Consider the following 11,278-nt stretch of genomic DNA (forward strand, 5'->3'; position numbering starts at 1 on the left):
TATGGCATTCATGGATCTGGAAAAAGCATATGACAAAGTAGACAGAGGAGGATTGTGGAAAGTTTCGAGCATGTACTATATAGATGGTAGGCTGCTAGGTGCCGTTAAGAGTTTTTATGACGGTAGTGAAGCATGTGTAAGGGTTAATAGGCATCTACGTGAATGTCCCACGATCGGTATGGGCGTGTGTCAAGGTTGTGTGATGTCCCTATGGTTGTTCAGTATATATATAAATGTATGCTGATGATGCAGTACTACTTGCAAATACCGGACAGGAACTTGGTAAATTGGTGCAGAGTTTAGCTGATGTCTGAGCGTCGTGCCTTAAAGTAAATGCAGAAAAGAGTAAAGTAATGGTCTTTGAGAGAGAAGGTGACTCCCAGTGCGATGTTACAATGAACAGAGAGAGACTGGAATTGAAGAGAGAGTTCAAATACCTTGGTACAGAGATGGAAAAAAGCGGAAAATGTGCAAAAGAAGTGGAAAGTAGAGTGACACAAGAAAGGAAAGCTGGTGCAATGAAGGCCTTGATAAGAAACACAGGAGTGTTGCAACAGCACAAGGATTGCATGAAGGAGTGTTAGTGCCAACTTTAACATATGGATGTGACTATGGTGTAGCATGAAAATGAAAAGTCAAGAGTGACAGCAATGGAGATGTGACTGCTGAGGAATGCATGTGGAGTAGAGAGTGGATAGGATACGAAACAGTGTGATTCGTGAAAGATGTGGAGTGAGGAAGTCTGTGGACACCAGAATCGAGGATAATGTACTGAGATGGTATTATCATGTGAAGAGAATGGATGACAATAGAGTGGTGGAAAAGTTGTACCTGACACAATTTGAAGGAGGGAGGAGGCGAGGTAGACCAAGGAGAAGGTGGAGGGATATGATGGATGAGTGCGTGAGGAAGAGAGGTTTGGAAGTTGGTGAGGCTAGGAGGCTGACAAGAGATCGAGCTGGCTGGATGAATATTGTTAGGAGAGGCGCATGATCACGGATTTGGCACCCTTTTTTAACGTAACAGCGTCCGGACTGACTCTGACGGAAACGTGTATGTGAAGCTACAAAACGTGATGAATGTTTTTGGCGCATCAGATAGAGCTAGAATTCCGGGGGCTTGAATGGTGAGTGAATGGATGCTTGGTAAAGTGGAATGGGCAAATCTGGCTGTTTGGACATTGCTATTACTCACCTTGCAGTAAGGTGGGAAAGGAGGTCCGCCCCCTTTAGCTTCACACTTAGGGACAAACTTCAAAAACTTCTAGCTCAACACTTCCCACGTGTCACTTAGAGTTGTATTTAAAACCTAAAAAAACTATCCAGAGTTTTTTCAAGGTAAACCGTCACACTTACAAGTATCCATTGTTTACCTTTTCACGTGTGCCAGCTGTAGGGTGACATATGTAGGTAAAACAAAAAGACACCTAAAGACACGAATCCATGAACACTTAGGTCGTTCAGTTCGAACAGGCCAGTTAATCACCAATCCACCACAGTCAGCAATACGAGATCACTCACAACAATACGACCATCCTTTCTCTCATTCCCACTTCACAGTTCTTGGTGGAAGCAGCAATGACACGGACCTTCCCACTGTGGAAACTTTGTACCAATATCGCTTCAACCTTTCAATCAGTGACATGGCTTCCTGTGAACTGCTTTGTTCTCCACACTCGGTAAGTTTCTTACAGTACTGTATTAATTATTTTACAGATACATTTTGCTTTCTTACTCTTATCCCCTTCATTTTAGATTTAATTACTTATTGGTTTACGACCGAGGTATTTTAATGACCTTCGTTTATGTACCTTCATGTTTTTAGTCTCGTTTTGATCGTATTATGATATAATAATCTGAACTGTGTATAATTCTCGATTGTAGATTTTGCTCAGAGGATGGAATAAGCACATTCCGAAACGTCAGCAAATAAAGATTCTAACTTCGCCACGATGTTTGTTTGTGTTCTGCCTGGTGATCCGCTTCATATTACCTCTGTGACTTCCACGATTCAAGTCTATAACTACACACAGGTGTGTGTGTGTATATATATATATATATATATATATATATATATATATATATAGATAGATAGATAGATAGATAGATTATATATATAGATATATAGATAGATAGATAAATATATATATATATATATATATATATATATATATATATATATATATCTCAGTGAAGCTTGGACGTTGTTGGAAGGACACAAGTCAAGAGTGAGAGCAGTGGAAATGAGTTATTTAAGAGGAGCCTGTGGAGTCACATGGAGAGACAGGCTGACGAATGAGGATTTAAAGGAACGTTGTGGTGTGGATGTGGATGTGATAGGAAGCGTTATGAGGAACACACTGAGGTGGTTTGGCCATGTGGAGAGGATGGAGGGTGAAAGACTGACGAAGAGAGTGTATGTGAGTGAGGTGGAGGGGGGAAGAGGGAGGGGGAGGCCGAGGATGAGATGGAGGGATGGGGTGGAGAGGTATATGAGAGAGGGGTGTGTGAGTTGGAAGCAGGGGAGTGAAATGGCAGGGGACAGAGCGACTTGGAGGCGATTTGTTTGTGGCCACCCCAAACGGGATTGAGGCGTCTGGCAATAGATAGATAGATATCCCAGTTTATTTATTCACACACATTTATTCGTATCTTAGCCCTAAGGGGAGAAAGGACATATCCTCACCGCACCATACCTCACGTGGGTCAAGTGTGCAGTGCAATCAGCAACATCTGGAGCAGGGCCCGACACCTGAGCTGGTTTACTCCTGTTACATCATAATAAAGACAGCAAAGAGGAGATTAGGGAGAGGGAAAAGTCATTGTATACTTTAAAGAAAACAAATTGTGAAATAAAACATCATAGAAAAGAAATTATCATAGTGGTGGAAGAATTCTATGATCATCTATACAGCTCAGTCGATAGACCACGCGTCAAAGGAAACCCAATATCTACATGAATTCCAGCTGTAACTGTACAAATACAGCTTTGAAAAGTATGAAAAGTTGTAGAGCATCAGGATCAGACGGTGTCACAGTAGATTTAACCCATTGGCTCCCAGTCTTCCTGTGCGAGGGACTTTCCTGGAAGGATGCTAGGCGTACCGCCCTCCATCTGTTGGCTCATAGTCGCAAACCTCATAGGTCCCTACCCCATGGTTCCCTTCTTTATTAAATTTTGAAAACGCCTAGTTCCATCCAATATTGAGGACGATGGGCGCTAACTGGTTAATTAAAGATGCAGGAAAGACTGTCCTGGAAAAACGATCAAAACTCTTCACGAAATGTCTCAGAGAAGGAAAGATGCCAACAGCCTGGAAAAGTGCAGTAATAATATCAATACAAGGAGACTTGAAAGATCTAAAAAAAAAAAATTTACACTGACCAATTATCCTGTTGTCAGTTATGTACAAATGATTCATAAAGACCGTCAACAACAGAATTTCAGACGTTCTGGACTCTAACCAAACTAAGGAACAAGAAGGCTTTCGAAGTGGATTCTCAGCCATCGACCACATACATACAATAAAACAGACAACTCAGAAGACAAATGAGTACAGAAAATCTTTGTGTATGACGTTCAATTATTATGAAAATGCTTTTGATTCGATAGAAACAACAGCAGTATTAAGTGTAATTTGCAGACAAGGTGTAGCTGAAATCTACAGTCAAATATTGGAAGAGGTATGAGCATACAGGGATGGAAAGGCGACCATTAAGCTCCCAACAGATACTGGAAAAATCCCAGTGAAAAAGACTGTAACACAGGGCGATACTATCTCAACAAGGTTGTTTACAACATGCTTAGAAGAAATATTTTAGAAGCTTAACTGGAGTAACAAAGGAATTACAATAGGCGATGAATATCAGAGTAACCTCTGGTTCGAAGATGACAATGTTCTGTTCAGTGAGTCAAGAGGACAACTGCAACAGTTGGTAGAAGATTTCAACAGAGAAAGCCTTTGCTTGGGGCTCAAGATGAATAAGAAAAACACAAAAGGCATATTTCATAACCAAGCACAAACTGAGAAAATAGGAATCCAAAGCTAATTTTTAGTATTAGTTAATAATTTATATACTGTACTTAGGACGGCTTGTACAGATTTACCCGTCATTCAGACCTGAATTAAGTAGACGTATAAAGCTTGACTGGAGGCATTTGGTTGACAAAGTAGCATATCAAAGAGCACTTAATCACTCTTTTTAGTGCGAAAAACTTTTAATCACTGCCTTCTCTCTGTAACGACTTACGACTCAGAGACACGGACAATGGCCAAACCACTGGAACGAAAGTCAAGAAGTGCACAGTGAGGTATGGAAAGATCGATGTATTGAATCACTTTAAGTAATATGAATGAATCAGCTTGGATTAGGAACTGACTGAAGTGGAAGACATAATAAAATCAATAAAAAAGAAGTACAGGCAGCGAGCAAGCCAAGACACGCCAACACATAAACAAGGACGGCAACAGACTAGATAATAACTGATTCAAAAAGACCAAAAGCAAAACCAGAAACTAGATGAGGTGATGAACAAAACAAAACAAAACAAAAATCGTAAAGCGATACAGGAAACCCGACAAAACACAAAGAACATGTGATGAACATGAAGACAGAAAATTCGTTAAAGATCTTAGGGTTCTGGAATGGAAAGAAACAACACAAGACCGTGATCAATGGAAACGTTTGAGAGAGGCCTGAGTCCTTCTTTGGAATATTATGGGGCGATTATATATGCATTCATACACACACATATATATGTGTATATAGATAGATAGATAGATAGATAGATAGATAGAGATAGAGATAGAGAGAGAGAGAGAGAGAGAGAGAGAGAGAGAGAGAAATATAGATATAAACATGTAGATAATAGATAGATAGATATTTAGATAGATAAATAGATAGATAAATCAGTTTCCTCATGAGCTTCTGTGTTTAAAAATCTTGTGGAAATTGAATGGATATGCTGAGAAAATTAGTTATAAGATTAAACTCAGTTTACAATAACTTTCTTAGCAATAACAATACTCCCACCTTGACGGCCTAGTTCTTCGATCATTACTTTCATTTACCGTTCAGCTTTCTACCCGCTGATGACTGTGATCACCTAATTGCTATGCAGCTGTAGTGTAAACCATTATTACCTTTCATAATACTGTAATGCAGTATACCGACAATTGTGGTTTTCAGTATTCTTACTAGACTGTAAGTCTCTCTCTCTCTCTCTCTCTCTCTCTCTCTCTCTCTCTCTCTCTCTCTCTCTCTCTCTCAAGTATTTCATCTTGAATACAGAAGGCTTAGGGAAACGCAACTAGCTACTAAAAGGCCTCATTCAGGCAGCAGACTGCAGGCTGTACATCCCTGTTTTAGAACACCATAATATTGCCTGACACATAGTAGAGTAACTTACCTTACGTTGGCTGACGTATGTACGGTGGGTGATGATGTAGGTGAGTTCTTCGGAGGTAATGGATGGGTGCTGCTCTGGAAGATTGTGAGTCACCAGAAACCATGGCAGTCCCCACACTACACCCAGCCCGCCAAAGACATAGAACACAGACGGCCATCCGCCCAAAAACTCAGTGTTGCATAGCCACCCTCCCAGAGACATAGCCAACATTATGCCGAAGCTGCTTCCTGTGGAATATGAGGGTTGTCTGTATTCAGCTGGCCCTGATTAATTTCTGTTCATAGAGAAAATGAAAAACATCTAGAGTCTTTATTGTGTGTTATAATATCAACAGTGACTAGGACAACATTCAGTAGAATGGAGACCTACATAAGCCAACCATGTAGGAGTCCACCTGGTAATCACTCTCCATAACACTGGAGCTGACGTGCAAAACACTGATATTCCTTATTGTCTGAAAATATGACTATCTAAATGTACTTTAACTCTGTCCTTGGATTAACAAGAACATTACGATATAATTTCATAATGGTCCTTCCAATACTTTCTTTAATCCGTTGCAATATATGCCAGAAGTGATTTCCCTCTATATTCCACTGAAGCTACTACTATTGAGGTTACTGATAGTTGTTGCTGAGGCAAGAGCAAATAACTGTTTTCAGCGATTTTAAGTGACATGATGTCCACAGGCAGACCACTACAATGTACGACAAGACATATCAGCCGAAAATTGGATAATACCCTTAAAGTACAAATATGATGATAAAAAATACTCCCCCCCCCCCCCCGTGTTGATGTAATATCGTACTTTTTACCCACCCGTCACTACAGGGTGAGAGAGAGGGAAGGAAGTGGAGTTATCAAGGGTGACTGGAGAGAGGGAAGGAAGTGGAGTTATCAAGGGTGACTGGAGAGAGAAGGAAGTGGAGTTATCAAGGGTGACTGGGGAGAGTGAAGGAAGTGGAGTTATCAAGGGTGACTGGAGAGAGGGAAGGGAGTGCTGGTGATGGAGACATGATAGACATCAGCATTGTGGAAGACAAAGATAGAACTTGATTTTCCCTCAGTTAGGTCAAGCGATATTACCTTTTGACAAGTAATACATGTACAAAGCATATGGGCCTGATGGGGTCCCTCCTGTTGTTCTCAAGAGAGATGCTTCTGTGCTTACACCCTGCCTAGGTAAACGCTTTCGCCTTTGTCAAAACTTGTACCTTTCCTTCGTGCTGGATGTTTGCTTTCATTCAGCCTGTCCCAAAGAATGGTGGCCATTTCCAGCCCTCTAACTATCGTCCAATTGCTTTAACATCCTGTATATCAAATGTTATCGAGTCTATTCTTAGCAAAAAATAAATAAATAAACCATCTTTCCTATCACAACCTTCTTTCTGATCGTCAGTACGGGTTCAGTCAGGGACGCTCCACTGGCAGTCTTCTCACCTACCTTTCAGACTCCTCGCCATCCTCCTTTCGGGACTTTGGCGAAAGCTTTGCCTTTATACTTGACATCGCAAAGGCTCTCGATCGAGTCTGGCATAAATAATTAATTTCCAAATGGCCCTCTTACAGTTTCTAACCTTCTATATGTGCCTTAATCTCTAGGTTCCTTTCTGGTCGTTCCATATCTGCTGTTGTAGATGGCCACCGTTCTTCTCCTAGATCTATCAATAGTCGTGTTCCTCAGGGCTCTGTCCTATCACCAACTCTCTTCCTTTTATTCATCAATGACCTTCTAAGCTGTACATCTAACATTATCCACTCATACGCTGATGATTCCACCCTTCACCTTTCCATTCGCTTCCTGCAGCGTCCATTTCAGCGGTTACTGCAGCAAAGAAGGGATGAGGCTATGGCACAACTAATGTCTGACTTGACTCTTACCTCTGACTGGGGTAAAAGTACTCTTGTTGTTTTTAATTCGTCAAAAACTCAGTTCTTACAACTTTCAACCTGTCAAAGTCTTCCACAGGAGTACCCACTAATTTTTAATAACATCTACCTCAATCCTGCATCATCTCTAAACATACTTAGGGTTTCATTCTCTCGGGATTTATCGTGGAAAGATCACATTACATCTCTTGTCAAATCTGCTTCCAAGAGATTAGGTGTACTAAGCCGACTCCTTACGTTTTTTGCTCCCACATACTTGATGACTTTATACAAGGGTTTAATTCGCCCCTGTGTGGAGTACAGATCTCTGTGCTGGGAAGCTCTCCACATACAGCTCTTCTCAACAAGGTAGAGTCAAAGGCTTTTCGTCCCATTAACTCTCCTCCTCTTACTGGCTCCCTTCGACCTCTGTCTCTTCGCCACACTGTTGCATCTTAATCTCTTTATCACTACTTCATTGGTCACTGCTCTTCTGAACTATCTGCTTTCACCTCTCCACCACTGTGATGGGCACGTAGCACCTGTTGAGCAACAAACTCTCATCCTTTTTCTGCCCAACTGTCTATTGCAAGGATTGGCCGTTACTCCCACTTATTCATTTACGCAACAGGTCAGTTTTGGAAATGTCTCCTTCAGTCTGTATTTCCTACTTTCTGTGATCTCCAGTCTTTCAAAAGCAGTGGGTCCAGACATCTTGAAATGAATGGATCTCTGTTGTATTGTTTTTGTTTTTTTCTTGGAAGGAACGGTTTGTGGGCTCCTGGCCTTTGGTATCTTCTTCTATCTGTCTGTCTATTGCCAGACGCCTTAATCCCATACGGGATGGGCACAAATAAATCGCCTCCATGTTGCCCTGACCCCCACCATTTCATTGTCCCGCCTCCAGCTCACACACCCCTCTCTCATATACCTCTCCACTCCATCCCTCCATCTCATATTGGCCTCCCCCTCCCTCTTCCCCTCTACACCTCACTCACCTACACTCTCCTCGTCAGTCTCTCACTCTCCATCCTCTCCACATGACAAAACCACCTCAATGTGCTTCTCCTAACACTTCCTACCGCATCCACATCCACACCACAACCCCCTTCACTTCCTCATTTGTCAGTCTGTCTCTCCATGTGATTCCACATGCTCCTCTCAAATAACTCATTTCCACTGCTCTCACTCTTGACTTGTGTCCCTCCAACAGGGTCTAAGCTTCACTCCAAACGTTAGAGTTGGTATCATAATACTGTCATGTAGTAACTTTTTCACTTCCATGCCCACTTCCCTGTTTCTTATCACTGCTTTCAAGGAACCAGCATCTTTCTTCCTTGTTGTACCCTTTCAAGCACTTCACCCTCTAAACTTCCATCCTTACTCATCACACTACCTAAGTACTTAAATATATGCACATTTTCCATTTCCTCCTCATCCAACCTCATTGTACATTCACTGCCTCCATTTCTCTGGAAGAACATAACTTTATTCTTCCCTACATTCACCTTTAGATTCCGTTTCTTACACACTCTCCCAAACTCATCCACCAAGCCTTGCAGCTCCCCTTTGTCTTCACTGACCAACACAGTAGTATCTGCAAACAACAGTACAGGGAGTTTCCAAACACTGCGCTTTCTCAATAGGGCTACTCCAAGATCCACTGCCCTACATTATATCTCTTTTATAACCCCATCCATATACAGATTGCTCAGCCATGGAGACATGACACATCTCTGTTTCAGTCCAAGCTTCAAATAGAAAAATTCACTCAGTTCACTATCCACATGCACTGCAGCCTTACCACCCTTGTACATAATCTTCATGGCATTCAGCAACTTCCCATTTACTCTATATGTTCTTAATAATTTCCACAATCCCTATCTATCCAGCCTGTCATATGCTTTCTCCAAATCCATGAAGGCTGCATACAACTTCCTTCTCTTCTCTAGGAACTTTTCCACTAAAAACCTAAGAATGAATATCTGATCTACACATCCTCTTCCTTTCCAAAAACCTCCCTGTTTTTCTCCATCTAATTCCCCTGTTATTTCCTTAACTCTATCAATACGTATCCTATCATATACTTTTCCTATTACACTAAGAAGACAAATGCCCCTGTGATTACCACACACTTCTTTTTCCCCTATTCCATTGTAGAGGGGAATAATTATACCTGACTTCCAATCCTCCGGGACTCTACCTTCCTCCCCGGCCAATCTACATGTCTTCCACATCCATTCTTTTACTATCTCTACCCCATGCTTCAGCATTTCACCACACTCTCCATCAATTTCTGGGGCTTTCCCTATTTTGACTTTCTTCAGTGCTTCCACAACTTCCATCCTACTGATTCCTTCCTCTCTTCCCGCAACCCTCCTTCTCTCAACCATTCCGAAGCCATTTATACTCGCATTACTTTCATTCTCCATGTTCAACAATTCTTTAATGTGTTCTCTCCATCTTCACATTTTTTCTCCCTTGTCCACTAGTAATCTACCATTTTTAGCTTTCATTCCCCAACTACCTTCTTTGAAATCTTGTCTAACTCTCTTTACCTCTTTCCAGAACTTTTTTTTTTTTTTACATTCCCTCTGCTTTATACTCAGATGCCTTCCAAATTCCTCATTCACTCTCTTCTTATTCTCTCTTACCAATCTTTTCACCTCTCTCTTCCTCTCTACATATAATGCTCTCTTCCATCTCTCAACTTCTTGCACACTCCTGTTTTTCATCCACTCACTATTTGCTTTCTTTTTTTGTGCCACAGCCTGTCTCACCTCTTCATTCCACCATGCTGTTCCTTGCACCCCCTTTCGTCTTCTGTTCACCCTACACACCATCTCACATGCTGCACAAATTTCCTCTGTGAATATCTTGTACATACCTTCCACATCCTCGGTCTGCTCCAATCCATATTTACCCAATCACCAATCGGTCCTCCACTTCTCTCTTATAATCTGCCTTTTTTCATCCTCTTGTAAAATTTCCACTCTCTTTGTATGAACTCCCTCCTGTCGTGCCCTTTTATTCTTCCATTTCATTTGGGCCTTGATTCTCATCTTCTATTCCTTCATTTCATTTGGACCTCGATTTTCACCACCACCAAATGGAGGTCAGAAGATCCACTCCTCAAACCTCTATACGATCTTGCATCCATCACACACCTTCTCAACCTTCCATCCACACACACATAATCAATCACTGACCTCTGTTCATTCATTTCACCACCCACCCTTCTCATCACTTGCCACGTATACCTGTGGATCATTTTGTGTCAGAAGAGGGTATTGGCTATCATCAACCCCCTCCCAGCACAAACGTCCACTAGAGCACTACCATTCTTATCCACATCTACAGGCACAACCCACTCACCAACTACTCCATCTACCTTCACATTCTCTATTATTCCATTCATATTTCCAATCAAAAACAATCTCTCATTCCTCTCAAACCTTTCAATGCATGCTTCCACATTTGTTCAGAACTCTTCTCTCACTCTGCTTGCATGAGCTTGCGTTGGCGCATACACACACACAGTCGCCCACATTTGTAGTCCAACTTTCAATCTTACCCACACAATCCATAAGTCAACTCATCCATTCTCTCTTATATTCTCCTTCCGTCTGTTGCTGACAACAATACACACTCCTTCTTTTGCCCTCTTATTCGCACTCACTCCCACACATATACACCATCCATACTCCCATTCTCTCACACTGCCATCCCTCCATTTTGTTCCAGCTAATCCACAAACATCCACTTTTGCACCCTCAAGTACCTGGACAATCTCTGTCTTTCACCTCATCATTTGCACCCTTTACATTCCATATCCCAGTTCATGCCATGTCCTTTGTTCGATCCTTTAGTCATCACTTGTTGGTCAGTCCTGGTCCGAGGCATCTTCCTCTTATTTTTAGTTAGTTGTTTTCCGGGGAGGGGCACTAACCCTCCGCCAATGCATTTGTTCTCAGGTAGGGAACACTCTCTCTCTCTCTCT

At 41.8% G+C, this 11,278-nt stretch overlaps 1 protein-coding gene across 1 annotated transcript in view; it reads right to left on the bottom strand.

Annotated features, from left to right (window-relative positions):
- LOC145405329 (putative inorganic phosphate cotransporter) overlaps positions 1–11,278 on the bottom strand; it is a 311,806-nt gene that overhangs the window by 239,718 nt on the left and 60,810 nt on the right. The window contains exon 4 of the mRNA XM_080276744.1: positions 5,410–5,636. Within this exon, the coding sequence (XP_080132870.1) occupies positions 5,410–5,636 (227 nt within the window). The remainder of the gene's footprint in view (positions 1–5,409; positions 5,637–11,278) is intronic.

Source organism: Coenobita brevimanus, chromosome 66, assembly GCF_032717465.1.
Source record: "Coenobita brevimanus isolate Jiangsu-jjx chromosome 66, ASM3271746v2, whole genome shotgun sequence".
Lineage (NCBI taxonomy): Eukaryota > Metazoa > Arthropoda > Malacostraca > Decapoda > Coenobitidae > Coenobita > Coenobita brevimanus.